Raw genomic sequence first — 16,979 nt, forward strand, 5'->3', positions numbered from 1 at the left:
ACAGCTGTTCCTGAGTCAAATAAACACTGCTGTTTGTTAGAAAGCTTGCAGCCAGGACATGTCAGCAACAGGCAAAACAAAAGCAAAGCCTCCACCCCTACAGCATATTAAGGAAGAAAACAGATGTGGTAACATCTTATCTCATGACTGTGTCTCTAGAAAGATGAGGTCAAGGGAAAAAAAAAAAAAAAGCAAAAACAAAAAAACAGCTCTTAGCCCTATAGGGAAGATTGGTTAGGTGCTGTGTAGATCTGTGCTTGAATTTCATCTCTACAGAGGGCATCCTGAGAAGGCATCGCACCTCAGCTGGGAATTGCCAGTCCTTGGCAGAGAGCTTGAGCAGGGGGTTACCATGCACAGCCAAGTAACAGCTTTGTAGGGAAACCACCTTTGCTCATCATTTCTTGAGGAAGAGCCTCCTTGCGTGGGAAAACGGCCATCAGCTTCAGGCTGGGTTCGAGCAGCCAACATGAAAGTTGTGTGGGCTGATCGCATCTGAGGGTTGAAGCTGGGTTTACCTCTGTGGTGACAACGTGCTTCCTCCTCATGTTTCAGTACTGAGTTTCCTAGTATGGCCAAGGGTAGATGATCCTCCAAGAAATACAGGGCACATTTCTGCTTTTTAAATTTCCACAGAGCAGGGCCCACCACTGCAAGAGCTGCAGCATGGTGTGCTGGTGGCAGGGAAGAGTCCCACAGCAGACAAGGGAAGTGTTAATGAAGGAAGATCATTTGGAAGTATCATGGAGTGGCCCAACCCAAGTGAATATCAAGGCCACCATCCGGTAACTGAAAGAAAAGTTTCCATTAAATAGAAGGCACCTTGACTCTCCTACTGATCCTCTAAGACAGACAAATGAGAGTCTGGGCTTTAAGGTCTTGATGACACATGGCTGAATATTCTGCTCTTGCAGGAGAGACACGTTTCCAGGAGTAGTAAGGACTGATGTCCCACCTGGCAGCTGATCCAACACTGCTGCTTGTACCAAGACTGAAACGAAGGAGCTCTACTTATCCCTTGGATCATCAGCATTAGAAATTACAAAAGACAACATAGAAGGAAGTCTTGCAGGTCCCTTTGCCTTTCAAGAGATTGTTAAGGACAAATGCAGGTGACTATTTTAATAGACTGAATTGATTTGTCCTCCAGGCTTCATTGAATATGTTGACTAGATCCTCAGGACTTGATTTAGCTCCCCAGAAGGCAGCAGTTAATGCCATTCCTGATGTCCCAAGGTATACGGGATTTTTGGAGAGGCTAGTAGATATGAGATAGGACTTAGGGGAGCCCTTCCCACTTCTGAAACAACAACTGGAGGCCACATTATTTATTCAAGAGCATCTGTTAACATTTTTGATGTTGATGTTTTGATGAACATTTTTGGCTAATGGCTTGCAAGAGTCAGCCACTGTCCAAAGGTTTGCTTCTCTTATTTCCTGTGACTGCTCTGAACCACTGGGACAAGCCTGTCTGCTTCTCTCTGCAGACATCCTCAGCCCGGGCACAGGTCTGTCCTCTGGCTGCACCAGTGCCATCTGACAATATTACCCTGACCACCCCTTGCATGTCTGCCAAGGCGTATATTCCCCCTGAAAGCTACCAGCCTTCAAACCTGCCAGCTCGCTGGCTTGTCTGAATGCTCCCTCCACTACTGAGCTTCGAGCAGTGGCCTTTTGCTGACAAAACCATCCGTCCGATACATGTGAACGGGTAAGAAGCACCTACAGGAGCACTTGGCAGGTCTCAGGGATGCACCACGCAGCCAAAATATGCAGCACATCCTCAGCCTTGGGTGAGCGGTCCGTCCGTCCCCCTGCTGTGTTCACTGCCTCGAGTGTTTGTGCTCCAAACAGCCATCTAGCGCCTGCTCTGGCCACGGAGCACCTGGAGAGAGGCTGCCACACAAACCCAACCTACACATCATCTGTCCCAGGAGGTCTTATGCAACCGGGAAGGTGAGAATTCGCTTGAACTTTTGCAAGCAAGGAACTATTAATTATTTCTTATCTTACTGCTCTATAAACAGATGGTGATGAATAAACAGACTCCTCATTTAAACTTCATTAATGTTTTTCCAGCTTGACTTTTAATTTCCATATGTTCGCTGCTTCTTCTCTCATCAAACACGCCTTGACTTCTTCAAGGGAGACTGAAAAAGAACCCCAAGCTCCAAATTTGGCTTTTCAAGCCAGCCTCCACTGCAGGTCTGTGGAACAGCAAATGCATTATATAGAGAATAAACAACATGGGCCATTCTTCACCTGGGTTCATTTGCATGTGGCAGTGTTGGTGATGAGATCACAGGACTCAGTTTTATTGCCCAAAGCAAGCTGAAGCACGTACAACTCAACTGTACGTGAAGAGTGGCTGGGAGGGTGATTGGGACTATTTTCTTTCATGTTTTCCACTTTTCTGATTTTTTATTGAGTTTCAAACCCTGCTTGCAAGACAGACAGGTCTAGATTGCAACTACAAAGTGCAGTGCTGAAGTACCCAAGGTATCAGAAGCAGCTCAACTGTAGCAGCTCCTTGATGGCTACCGGCAATACTCAATGACACTTAAAAAATCACCTCAGCTATCTCTTCACTACTGAATGGTGGCGAACAGACAGACAAAATGTTGATCTGACTGCCTTCAGCTGAGATGTTCTGAGCCCCTTTCACTTCCTCTTAACTTCTACAGGAATTTAGGATCCAAATCGAGCACGAAATCTTCCCTTTTGGAGGAAATCAAACAAACTGAAAAACCATAAAGAAAAGGAAGTTCAGCACAGGGAATGTAAAGACCTTTATGTGGGGAGCAGTAATGCCAAGTACCCATATAGGCTGGAAAGTGGACTGGCAGAGAAGAACCAGGGGGTCCTGGTGGACTCTGAGGTGACCACGAGCCAGCAACGTGCCTATGCCACGAAGAAGGCCAACGGTGTCCTGGGCTGCATTAGTCAAAAGCAGGTCAAGGAGGGGATCCTTCCTCTCCACTCAACTGGTGAGGCTGCACCTGGAGCACTGGGTCCAGCTCTGGGCTCCCCAGTACAAGAAGACAAGTCTCTCCATGAAGACCATTTACTGTATCATATCGTGCTTTCCTGCATAGAAGAATGGTCACCAGAGCTGCTCATCCCATCCAACTATGACTCACACAGTACCTCATTCAACTGTCATCACCAAATTACTCTCCCCCTTCCAAAAGAATATCTGATTGTGGAGGGAATTGATTAGCAGTAATGGGATTAAAAAGAGAATAAGCACAGTCAACTCACCTAGACCTGATTGCTTTTGTTGACTTACGAGAGACAGCCAAAAGAGACAGGATTTTTAATTATTTATTATTTTATTTGGGTGTTTCAGATTAAACCGAACTATTTGCAAACTGCACCCATGGAGAGAGAAGCTTTCATAAAGAAAAAAAAAAAAAACAGCAACAAACAACAAAAAAAGTCACTCTCTGTGCTCAGGGATAAAAGAAAGCAAGTGGAAGTCAGCAAGCAGCCATGTAGCAGTGAGACCTGCCTTGCAGCAAGCCTTTAGGGCCTCTGACACACTTCACATGGAGAGAGATTTGCCACCATCTGTGGGCCTGGAAAGCAAAACCCCCTTCAGCTATCCTCTCCTCTAACCCTACTGCTGCTAAGTGTATTATTAGCTGAGCAGTCTCCGCGTTGCATACAGATGTCTTGGCTGAAAAAGTATCTGGAGTAAAAGCTTGGTTTTCAGTGGGGCTGGGATTGCATTCTTTGCTTTTGAAATTTGCTTGTAAGCATTTTCAAAGCAATGCTGAGGACTGAGGAACTCTATTTATCATTAGCTCCTACAACAAAAAAGTGCCTTGGAGAACCCCAGGCTATGGAATTGCCTCATTTATTTATGCTGTAGTGGCGGGAGATGCCACCGGAGAAGCAGCCCCATACAGCTGGAGAGCAAAGAGAAAGGGAAAGACAACAGCCCAAGGCAGCTACCGCGCATCCTCCTATTGCAGAAGCTGCTGGCTGTGTGGGAACTCCTGTCTGCAGAGCGATTCTCAAAACTTCTCATCGTGCTCATCCAGTGGGGAAGCAATCATTGAAGGCATTCAAATCCTTGGGCTGAACTGATCCAGTCCAGGCAGGATTTCCCCAGCACCGGCTGATGAACATGTGGGATGACCTGGGAGCCCCATGAACTCTGCAGCTGAAATCCCAGAGCTGACCTGCTACCAGTTACATATAGTACACCCACGGTGCAGAAATTATGTGGCTTTTCTCTTTGGGAGTGTTATTTCTCCTCAGGTACATAATAAATTCCTGTGAATTTTAATTGTGGGTGCTGCCAAATACTGCCTTTCCCATTCTATCTACCCGCAGTGCTTCCAGAAGCCCAAATCATAAAATACCTGGACACTTTTCAGTGTGTTTGTCCTTAACTTACCCCTTCTAGACAGGAAAATAGTTTTATTTTAAAGGACAAAAACTAAAACCAAGAAAACCTAGGAGCCACTTCAAGTTCACCAACAGTGCTGCTTTACTTGCAACAGTCTGTGGTTATCAAGTGAGGCAAAGTTTGCAGGGAGAACTGCTGTGACACCAACTGGGAGAGAGATTAAAACATGCTTAGGGTGGGAAATTAAGGAATTTGCAGAGAATGATTCACTAATCCAGCACCCAGGTATATCTGTGTGTGATGCAAGCCAGCAGCAATTTCTCCTTGGCTGTGTGATAAAAGGAAGAATAACCCAAACTCGTTTTCCAACATGTTAAAACCCAAAAAAAGTCTCCTACATCATATTATAGAAAAGGTACAGGCAACGTTACCTAATTTTAGGTCTTTCAGGACCATACTCTGCACTGAGATTGAGATGAGGCATTTTGTGCACCACCTCCTGCACTGAGCAGGGAAGGGTCCTGCCACTTGCAGAGTAACAAGTTCTTCAGAAGACTTTTTAAAATAATTCTACAAGTCATATTGTAAACACTCTTTGGGGCAAAAGAGGCTGCAAGATCATTTAACAAATACTCAACTGAAGGTTTTGTTTCCCAAAATGCATTTTTGTATGTGAATGCACAGATTCATCACTCCTAATAATGGAATTGGGACTTCACCTCATTTGGCCAACCCCCCTCCAAGCCAGTGAACACCAGTACAAGATTCATCTGGGAGCTCTGGTTATTTCCAACACAGCTGAGCTGCTCCCTAAGCCTCAGTCAAGACAACCTGAACATGATTCATCTTATCCTAAGAGAGATGCCTACATTCAGCCAGAATACATTAGGGTTACCTAAAATCAGGTAAAAAAGTCTTTCACCAGGTCATTCCCAACCAATGTCTATTTGCCAACGTGAATCCAACAGATCCGTCTATCTCTCTTGATTTTAATACTAAAGAACCCATTTCTGTTGTGGAATCATGATTATCATTTTACAAGTTGTACAAAATGTGCAAGACTCCTAGTTATTTTAGCATCGAGGTAAAAGGGTAACAGGGCAGTGGATTTGCAAGGGCAGTCCTACTCATGAAACCCAGTCCTGTGCTGCAATACCCACCCGCATCGTCCATGCCCTTTCACAAACGAGGCAAGCTCCATCACGAAGTCAATAAAACACATCTTCCTGCAGCTGTCCTGAAAGGCTGTTCAGTGTCCTCTGATGGTTACGAACTTCCTCTAAAGCCCAAACTTCAACCTCACAGCCATTTTATTCTTTGTACACGCTGCCAGCTCAAACCAACCCTCCCTGCTGGTTTCTTCCTAGTTGCATCTTCTGCAGCCCTTCCTGTGCTCAACAAGCTAATATCTTCTCATTGGACGTGCCCACACTTTTGTGACCTCCATGCCTCTCCTGTGGCCCTAACACAGTCTCCTCAAACTGTGGGTAAATTCATGGGTACTGAATCATGCTCCCAGTAGGGAACAGAGAGGCTGTGGTCTGGCCCATATTGAGTATCTATGGTCCAGGATTGCTGATGTTAGGAATAGCAACTGACACCTACTACCCAGACCGAAAACACAGAGATTTAATTAGAAAAGAAAGCATTGATTTAACCTGTGCCCGTACACCCACCCTAATGAATAGGTGTTCAAAGACAAAACAGTGTTAAGACAGATGCTTTTGTTTATCGGTGGAAATCTACCTGCTGGTCATCAATCTCAGTACTACCATCAGGTGTTCTTAATAAATGACTAATCTATCTGACACATCAAATTACATCTGTGATTAAGCCCCTCTGATCAATACAATTGATAATAGCTTCTAAACAAAGCTTTATTTCCAGACTGTATTGAAACTGTGTGTTTCCTTAATTCCACTCATTTAATTAGAAAGGATAATAGATCGGTTGTTAAATCTCAAGTGATTTTCTTTTTGCTAACGGGATGTTGAATGCAGAGAAGGCAATACGCATACCTGGTGATAAATCAAGGTATTACATTACAGATGGCAGGGAGTCTCGATTGCTTTCCATTCTACTCCTTTGTGGGACTGAACCGTATTAAAATTATGCTTTCCTTGGGAGTTTTAGCTAGGAGATTTTATGCAGTGGTGGGTTTTTTTTCCTTTTTTAATTTATTTCCAACAACATTAAGACTCAACAATCTTCATGTCCCTGCTGCCTCCACCCCACAAAGTTCAAAGTTTTATTTTGCAGCTGTGCTCAGTTACATTTGTCAAGTTACCAAGCCCCACTACAGAAAAACAGCTTTTTCTACCTATTTGAGCTCACATGCTGTGCTTTGTACACTCCAAGGGGGAAATGCATGCCATTTAGACATTTAGAAGCTGCCTGTCCACATCACTTTCATAGTCTCCTATTTGAGAGCCAGAGCAATTGCATGTGAGAGATTCTGGCTTCTTCCTGTTGATTGCAAGGGCAGTCATGAGTGTTTTGCTAAGGGGCAGGTACCGAGCTCTTAAATGCCTACCGATGTGTCTGGGCAAATGGGCGCCAAACATTTTCCACAGAGTTTGCATTGTAAAACTTGGTTAGACACGCTGTATGTGTCCCTTAGCGCACTTGTTCCACGTTCATATCACTGATGACTATTTCCGCCCTGGACAAACAGACACATGCAAATGACATCTAACATTGACTCAGGAGTAGCAAGTATTGTCCCATGGATGAGACAATTTCATAATGCTCACAACTACGATTCCTGAATGAGACCCATTTAATGATTATGGGAGTGATGAGTGAAATGTAGAATTACCCCAACCAGTTTTTCACCATTCCACTATGAAACCCAAACTCCAAAATATTCTTAGAGGCTTTCTACAGCTTAGACGTTAATGGCTTGCAACATGACTGAGCATGTTTTACATCAGAATCTGCAAGAATACATTCAACAGTTTACTTCAGTGAAGAAAAAAAAAAACAAAAACAAATATATTTTGGATTAAACTTTTCAACGAGGAAATCAGAAAAAAAATTAATGCTTAAATATTTATTCTTCCATTTTGAATATACTGTATTTAATTTAATTTCTCTAAATGTCCATGAAAATGAACATTTTGTCCATGAAATGAAGCATTTACCTGGCTTTCAAGTGAAGATTTTTAACTACCCTGACTACTCACTTCTTTACTGGATTCTAGAAGAACATTTCTTCAAACAGCTCCATTTTAACTGTACAGGGATGCTTGAAATAGTTTCCAAATCAAAGGAAAACATCTCAGTAGATAAAAGCAGGGGCCAAAAGCCATTGTTGCATTCAGTAAAGCTCCCCGTGGGACCAGCTTGGCACAAGGATGCTGTTCTATCATTAATAAGCATTGTGCAGAACAGCCTTCAGTCTGTAGCCTATTTTAAAACAATGCCAAGTGAAAGAGGATGAGAAGACATCCGCTTTCAATTCTTCCTCTTTCAAGATGTGGGATGCAAATTTCAAGCAGAATATGCATCTTCCCACCCCTTTCTCTGGTGATGTGATCACTCATTTTCAGAACCTGACAGTCTTCCATGGGTCCCTACACCTCCATTAAACACAAAACCAGGACCTGGCATGTGAACAAGGAGAGGATCTGCAGCTACTTGGCCAGACCTCAGAGTCCCCTTGCAGCCATGGAGCACACCCTTCCTTCTCCTGCTTTGTCCCCAGGACAGGAGTAATTTTGGCCTGTGTATGGGAGGAAACTACAATGGCAGGACTCAGTCAGCTGGGAGACTGGGGGTGACCCTCATCAAACTATTCAAACACTTGGTTGATGGAACTGTGCTTTGGAAATACCTATTTCTCTTTCTGCTAACATAAAGACTCAACACCAGCTGGAGCGAATCCAGTCACTGCCCTGCTCCTGCAGAAGAAGGGGTGAGAAATGGCAGCGGTGAGGTAGAGGTGAGGCCAGGGATGTCAGCCTGCAGGCTGTGGAAGGAGGAGGGTGGTCCCATACCTGAGGTCTGATTATCCACAGCGATCTCTGCCAAGCACTGGTTGCGTTCCTCTTCAATCTCCAGCATGATGCTGCACTCTGGGCGCGTGCTGGATACCTACAGAAAGGGCAGAGAAAAGGAGAGTGAGCAAAACCCATCTGTACTCAGGGATGTGTTCCTAGGGAATCACGGCCAGCCAAGCTCTCCTGGGCCACTGCACAGTGATGATATGCATCCAGTCTCATTTTATGTTTGCTTAAAAGAAGGGACTGTAACCCAGTGTCTACTGAAAAAAATATATTTCCCTCCATTCCATCTTTAAAAAAATCTAATTTTTTTTTTTGATGATCAGGAGGAATTCTGTTTCTTTATGCTTCAGGAGCTCTGCCTGACTAACCTAACACTGACAGCTATCTAGGGCAGGAAGATGGCAGCTTTAAAATTCATGCCAAGAGCAGTGGGATCTGTGCTTACATAGTTTATTCCCTCCATTCTCACATGGCCTGCCTCCTGGCTTATGCTAATTCAAAGCAAAACAAAACCCAAATCAAATAAGAACAAAATCTCAGATGCAGATTGGGAGATCAAGGAGCTAAAAAGCAGAAAATTCCCAATAACATGACTTTTTTTCCCCCAAGTGCTAAGTCAGATCTAATTATATTGTTTTTGTAATAAAGCCATGTCTATAGACGCACAGGTACTTAATTGTGGCCTCCTTACATCATGAATTTCATGAACTGTTTCAATCACGAAGTATGTATCATGACAATTTGCATCCAGAAAATGGAACCAGGAGCCGGAGAATGGACACACAGCACAGCCACGCTGTCCCCAACATGCTCCCAGTTTGGAGGGAGCACCCCACTTCATTGCTATGGCAGTGGCAAGCTGAAATCCAGGTCCCATTATGCAAGGGGGATAACAAACACAAAACCCAGTCTCTTTCAATGAGATGGCAAACTGCATTGAGCTGGGAGAAGCCTATTCAGCTGCAGAGAGATGGTGAGAGGGAAATGAGGTGGAGAGTGCAGAAGTCTTGGCTTGAGTCTATGTGGTCATTGCTAAATGCAGGAAAGACCCTGAGTTGGTAACAGATTTGAGAGGCAGGGTCAGAGCCTGTAAAACTCATTGATTCAGCGTTCACAGTTGGTGATTATTATTATTATTATTATTATTATTATTATTATTATTATTATTATTTGTGTGGGGGGAGTATTTTTGCCTGAAATAAGCAGAGAAAGGAAAAAAAGAACATTTCATGCCGCATTTCAAAACATGAGCTACTTCCCTACTCATTCTCTAGCCAAGGCTATAAACCAGAAGATTCAGAAATCCTCTGAAGGAACAATTCTTTGATGTAATTTGCCCTTTAGATTAAAATTTTAAGAAAATTGAACATATTAATTTTTATTCTCACCATCTCTTATTAATCCAACCAGCTCTCTTCCCTCTTTCACCTCATCTCTTGCTCAGACTGTAGTTTCCTTTTGGCGGGGAATGGGTCTTGATTAGTAGTGTATAGACAATTAATTGTGTGGTTTTCCAATCAAATTAAAACAACAGCAACAAAAACAAAGACATGGTGTAGAAGACTTATTTGGAATTGTCTTGGTATTCAAATGTTTCTTTTTTTTCCAAAGGAAAACAGCACTTGGGAATTTTTATCCTGTCTCATTTAAAATATAGTAGCTTCTTTTTGTTTTAATTTACAGTGCTTCTTGCCTTTTTATTTTAACTGTAAATAAAAAGCATGAGGGGTTTGCTGTAAAAAACAAAGATTGAGATGTTCTGCTGTCAGAACATTCTGACTTTTTCAATGGAAGCTTAAAACTCTCTGGACTTAACCTATTGCCAAATTAATCTCACATTTATAAATAATTTGAGTTTTCACTTTATAAATTAATTCATCCATCTCTAACTTTGATCAGGGTTGGCAAAGTGCTATGTACTCTTACAACACATTTTTCTAATTTTTTATGCAGCAAATTTTCTACCAAGCCCATTAGCAAGTACTTCACCACCACATCTTTCCTGCACTAGAAATGCATGCCTAAATTGGTTGATCGCATATTTACTCCCACTACCTGATATTTACTTTTGAGCAAATGTTTCATCGCCTTTCAAAAAAAGCACAGCCAATACACTGTTAAGTAGTTTCAGAAGTGGGCTTGTGATAGATTCAGGGAAACTTGACTACAGATATAATTTTTAAAAACTCATCTTTTTTCCATCCGGTCCTAGAGGAATGAAATCTATGTTAATTAAGACACAGCTGATCTGGCTTTCATAGTGCTAGTGTGAGCTTTTAAGCAAGGTGGATGGCTCTAATGACTGAAGAAATTTTTAGGTGCCCAGTCCCCACTGGTTTCAAGCAGAGCAGGGCACTGAGGTGAGATTCATATGATGAACTTGTGATGCCCTAGGGCAGCCCTCCTTGCCAACATCCTTCCCTCCAGGAGTGTGTGGCCCCTCGTAGATCATATATTGGATCAATACCACCCAGATACCACATAGATACACTAAGCTTTCTAAAACAGCACAAGATACCTTTTATTTTTAGAGTATTTCACCTTCTTTCTCATTGGCACACATCTTCCCTTCTTTAAGTTGGGTAAAAGCTATGTGTTTTGTATGAACTGATTTTTGCTATTCTTTCTAGTCCACAGAGAGCTTGTGAGCATCAGCCCTGAAGGTTTTCATGTCCCTTTGCTGACTGGAGTTGGACCAGTTCAGACTAAAATACCTACTATTTAGCTGGAGAAAGCCAGTGATGTGTGAATTTAGTGTCTAAAAGACCTTAAACGGAATATTCAAGGTCAAACAGACTCACATTCGAAGCCTTCTAGTTTATGGCTCACTCTCCACATTCACTAAATAAGGAAATAAATAATTGCAGCAATCCCACTTCTACATCCCCAGTGATAACACAGCCCTCACATATCACAGCTGTCATTGCTATGGGCTAACAAAGACTGCAGAAAAAGAAAAAAAAATGGTTTTGGACACCAATAGGAAAGAGAAAAGCATGGTTTTTTTTGTTAGTAGGTCATCAGTTCAGCTGGCCTGGTGGTGAACAGGGTGACAAGTTCAGTTGCCTGAATTCGTTTACCAGTTGACAAAATGCTTATGACTGCAAAGATCCCACACGAGCTGGGAGTCTTGCCTGCTAAAATGTACCCTCCCTGTAAAGGAGACTATAGATAGCTTGGTATGAACTCCCTTCATTACTTCCACAGCTTGGTCTTTTTTTTTTTTTTTTTTTTTTTCTCCCCTCCCTGTGGAGAAGGCAGAGATTTGGGATTTTGGCATCTTTCACAGCAGGGGGGAATTGGCCACACAGACACAGGGCTAAGGACTACACCAATTCATGTTTCCCACCCGACAAGTGTAGATAAAGGGAAAGCATGACCACAGCTTTGGTTAGTTCACTTTAATGTTAGCTAGTGAACAATAATCCTTTTTCCTGGGCATGTCCATCATGGATGTGTAGCTAGCTTAAGCCCAGTACACCCTCCCTTCCTAAATGCCCTCCTGGAAAGAATAAGTTACCATGCAAAAATTGTGGTGGATTTGTCAGGGGCCATTTTCCCGGTACACACACTGAAGCCCTGAGCAGAATGATGAAGGGAAATTCTTTTCTGGATGTGATTTACTGTAGCTCTGAATTCTGCAGCAACTCCCATGTGGAATTATCCCCAAAGTCTTTATTAATGAGAGTTTTCCTTCCCGCAGGATCTCAACAATTGTTAGAGGATTACTGAGCAGTCTGGTAATGCTAAGAAAGCCATTGTGTACACTCTTTTAATTAAATACAATTTAAAGGATTGTCATTGACTGAAGGAGCTACAGAAATGTTCGGTTTCATCTGTGTCGTCATTGGCAGGGCCAGGCTAGCTATGGGGCAACTCCTCAAAGGTAGGTAGGATTCACAGCAAAGCCACAGCTACAGGTAAACAGGAATAGGGGCCCACAAGAGGTAACACGGGCCCCAGCACCTCCTTTTCTCCTGATCCAGAGTGTCACCTGAAGAATCCAGCAGAGACGGAGACTGGAGTGACCACAATGACAACAGCATTTCAAGGCAAACAAGGGAGGGGTAGAACAGGAAAGCCTACAGAAGATGAAGCCACATCCCTCACCCATTTCTGCTCAGCTCCCAGAGGCTGTAGAACAGTGACACATTTCTCTGAGTGCTCTGAATGAAGACACCTTCACAGAAGCTATGGGGAGGCAGTAACTGTATTAGACAAGAGCCTCAGTTGCCTTGGTTTCTATAACACAACTTCATAGTCACTGCTTGAGGCAGTGTTGAGGTTTCTCAAGCTTTTTTTTATGTGGGCTGCAAAGGAAATGAAAGACTTTAGCAGGCAGGTCTTATTTCAAGCCTCAACAGCATAGCCCTAGAGAGGCTGCTCGAGCTATGCCAGAAGAGCTTACCGTTAGCTTCAGTCCAGAGACTTTCATTTACACTTATTATTTGTAGGAACACAGGACTGAAGGAATTTCTTATGCAACAGTCTTGGCTCTGATTTCTTCCATAACTTAATTCAGCTCTGTCTTAAAACTAGATTTGCAGTTTCTTCCGTTTGAACATCCTCAGGAAAATAGAGTTTTATTAATAACAACCCTTTCAATGAGCCAAAAAATACTGTGTGTGGTTCAAGTGCAAGGATGAGCAAAGAGAGTGGACCCACAGAACATACTAACAAAGGTTTTCTATCTGTAGTGATGGATAACACAATTTTGAACGCTGTCAAACCTGAGCTTCACAAGTTCTGGTGGTCTTGAGGGGGAAAAAAAGTTATAAATTATTTATGAAGTATTACAACTGTTTGCTTTTCTAAAGAAACTTTGTCTAAGAATCAAAAATCATGGTAGAAATGTCATGTCAGCAAGGGGAAGTAAGTGTTAGATACCAGCAATATAGACAAAAAGAGAGATAAGACCAAGCTCAAAACATATGAAGCACCCTGTGTGGCCTTCATAGGGTCAATAAGGAAACTGTAGTTTCAGAATAACTTGCAAAAACAAATGTTTTAAGGGAAAGCCAACCTATACTCTGCTACGGTCTCAGCTCTTGTAAGTACACTACTCTGCAACCAGCCATCAGTAAGGGACTCTCAGACCAAGGTAGCATGTGTCCTTAGGAAACTTTCCCAAATAAAAGAGGTCCAGGCAAATACCCAAGTATCCTTACTCTCGGTTTGCTCCCTCCATTTTATGCTTCTGCCAAATATAATCATGCCAATAACAGATCTACCATTTGACAAGGAAAGCAGATGTTTTTCTTCCAGTTCATCTAAGCAGGCCCTGTTAAACAAAGGCAACTTGGCCTAATCAATCTAGCAGCTTGGAGGCATGGAGACTTCATTTAGTCTCATTGTCCCCTCTGTGTGTGAGGGGTTGGGAGATCAAAGAAACATGTGCAGAGTGTTTTGCAAAGAGCCTGAAGAACCAGAGGGAAAGGGAAGCTGAGCAGCTGTGTTGCTTAACTCCTTACTGACAAGCTTGTATATCCCTCTGTTGGAAAGCTGAATTAGGTTCTTAAGCTAGAAGCTCTGCCCTGGCACTGGAGTAATGACACAGAGAGATTAAACAAGAGGCAGCGATTCAGAAAATTCCCACTACTGAGCAGGAGACAGCTCTGATGACTGAGTAAAAATATTTAGCTCCTTACTTAAAATTATCATCTGGAGTAGCTAAGCATGAATTTCCTTTCCAGGAAGCTCAGACGAAGGACATCAATGTAGGCTGTTGCAGAAAGATAGAGAAGCTTCAAGACTGAGATCAGTGGTGTTTAGATCTATCATTCAGTGCACAGAAGAACAAAGAGCCATAACATCTCTGCTATGGTTGTGAAAAAAAATAAGCAATGAATGATAGTGATTATCCCAAGGGGCAGCAAAGGAAGGAAAAAGGGGGACTCCACTACTTGTCATCTCTAGAAACTGGAGTGCAGCAAAGTAACCTGCAGGTTGCCCTGAAATACAGGTCACTGACTGCTTCTAATTTCCTTTTACTTTTGGGTCTAAGGAACAGAGCCTGGTTGAAGAAAATTCTTCTTTTCTTAAAGGTTGTTCCAAGTATTAATTACTGAACTGATCAAACCTTCTGGAGGAATTTCACTTCCAAAGCTTCTGCTCAGGCAATTACAAGAACAAAGGAAATACAGATCCAGAACTGCTTGAGCCCCAGGACCCAGACACATGATTTGTGGATCCAGTGGGCCAAAAGCACACATCTCTAATGTAGATATCTACATCTGCCTGTTTCACATCAATCATCCTTCCTTGCCTGCAGACAGAAGCAGGCACTTTCAGGGCATGAGACACCTCAAGCTACAGGAACTGTCTAAAATAGGTTAGAGGAAACTTAACCTATACTGCTTCATCCAGGGAGCCTTAGGCAACTGTTTGAGGCGTGGATGTCTACATTCCAAATACCTAAAGTTACATGAGAAAACCCACAAACCTGGGCTCGTTTCTAAACTGAATGATTACCCTATAGGCAGCCCCATCATTCCCCAGTGTACTCCAAGGGTAGAAGAGAGATGGTACCTGTCAGGAGAAGTTGAGTGAAAGACTAGTAAGCGTGCTAATAAGTTTATGGGTTGTATTGTTTTCAAGATACATTGAATTTGAAAGGCTGTTCAAAAAAAAAAAGGTACTTGTCTTCATGAGAATGTGCAGGTACCTATTAATCTTTTCCTGAACTGACACCCACCCGGCACTGAGTCATCCCATGAGTAGCCACCTCTTGACTGCTGTGCACAGAAGAAATAGTCCCCAACTCAACTGCAAGCTCAGAAGAGACTTTAAAGCCCCAAGTGGATATCACAGCAAACCCAGAAGTTGCTTGTGTTCATTCCTGTCACCTCTGTCCTGGGCAAGACCCTAACTCCTGGCAAAGCCTCCATCCATCCAGGTCTGATTCTTGCCGTGGCCAAGCCCTGGGGCCCCCACCCAGTCCTGCCTTTTCTTCACTGCATCCATCTATTGCCGCTTAATTTCACTCCAACCGTGGCACCAGAATCTTGTTTTCCTCACAGATCCAACCCAGACATGACCACCCACCAGGTCCACCTGCCACAGTATTGAAGAGTTGGATTGATCTGCTCAGATGGCCCTATTAAGTTATAAGATTTTAGGTGGGGGTGAAGAGCAGAAGGGACTCCCAAATCCAGAGCAATGGAGAGTGGCAGTTTGAGCAACCCCCTGGGGAGCTCACGGGCTTGTAAGTGTGGAGGCTGTGGCAAAAGAGCTCGTTCAAAATCACAGTAAAGCTCCTGCAGGCGCTTCCCTGCACTTCATGTTCTCAGTCAGGCCCCACTGCCTGGGAGCTGTGTACAACCGTTGACACACAGGACCCTACAAGCCTCCCAGAAGGCTGGTTATTGGATATTATTTATAACTGGGGAGCAGGATGAAGAAATCTGGATGTTCTCAGGAGTTCTGCAGTGGTCTGGTTTGAGGAACCATAGTTTGGGTTAGAAACGTGCAACGCCTTTTAACTTTAGGGGAACTGAAAGCTTTAAGAATATCTAGAAATGGCACTAATCCAGTAAAGCATAGGCTGGAGTATGCTTCTCTTTGCAAGTTCAGGCATTTTTTTTCTTTCCCACACATTTGGGAAACGACTGTGAACATGCAAGGTGGTGATGTTATAGGGCAGCCCAGCAGCCAGTGTCCCAGGCATGGCCTTTTCTAGGCAGAGCAGGCACTCTAAAGCTCAGTGGCATCCAGCTGGGTGGATGAAAGAGGCTTTCTGGCATTTATTATGGCACAGCCTTAGCATCTCCAGCTCAACAGTCAAAAGTGGGCACATTCAGCATTTGCAGCAGTTGGCTGCATTTTTCCTGAAGTCACTGAACAGTCAGTGGCTTCAGGACATGGATCTTCCAAACTTCCCAGCAACCATAAGAAACAGCAAATGTCTGATTTTCTTAATTGAGCACAGGTTTGACAAGGTCAGTACCAATTTCCAAAGAGCAACCAGGAGGAAATAAAGAAGCAAAAAACATACAACACATAAGAAACAAGACATGAATTCCTCTTACAGTACATGTCATCCTTCCAGCAGTCACCACAGTATCTTTCTACAATACAGTCGGTGATAAAGTTTTAGTAGGTGATAAGGTTTTAGCCTTCTTGGTTGTCAATATTTTCAACATCTGTAATTAAACCAACATTAGGACAAATAACATTGGATTTTATTATTCATATACTACTTCCCATCCTGAAAAAGCACCTCTAAGAGGGATTGTTTGTGCTACCATTCAAACTTCATATTGAACTCCATGTACATCTGGAACAATCTATATATGCATTTAATTTCAAAGACTGGTGATCTCCAAGGGGGAGTCCAGAAAAAAAAAATACAAAAATGTTGGCAAAAGATGTGTTTGGCTCATTCAGAGATGAGGAAAAAAAAGAATCTTTCCTCTTTCAAAGGAAGCAAAAGGGATTTAATCAGCAAGGCTCTGGGTGAGGACATCACTTGTAGATTTGTAAGGTATCCTTCATAAAGCATCAGAGCTCTCTATAAAAAGATTCCTCACAGACAGCCTAACGGATCCAGCAGCATCTTCCAAGAAGAGCCTACCAAGACAAGCTCCCTACTGAGGCTGTATTTCAGAACAAAGGAT

General features: G+C 43.0%; 1 protein-coding gene across 1 annotated transcript in view; it reads right to left on the reverse strand.

The window, feature by feature from the left end:
- VIPR1 (vasoactive intestinal peptide receptor 1) overlaps nt 1-16,979 on the reverse strand; it is a 110,427-nt gene that overhangs the window by 62,313 nt on the left and 31,135 nt on the right. Inside the window, exon 2 of the mRNA XM_035554445.2 lies at nt 8,356-8,452. Coding sequence (XP_035410338.1) covers nt 8,356-8,452 — 97 coding nt within the window. The remainder of the gene's footprint in view (nt 1-8,355; nt 8,453-16,979) is intronic.

The sequence above is a fragment of the Cygnus atratus genome, chromosome 2, assembly GCF_013377495.2.
Source record: "Cygnus atratus isolate AKBS03 ecotype Queensland, Australia chromosome 2, CAtr_DNAZoo_HiC_assembly, whole genome shotgun sequence".
In the NCBI taxonomy this organism is placed as follows: Eukaryota; Metazoa; Chordata; class Aves; order Anseriformes; family Anatidae; genus Cygnus; species Cygnus atratus.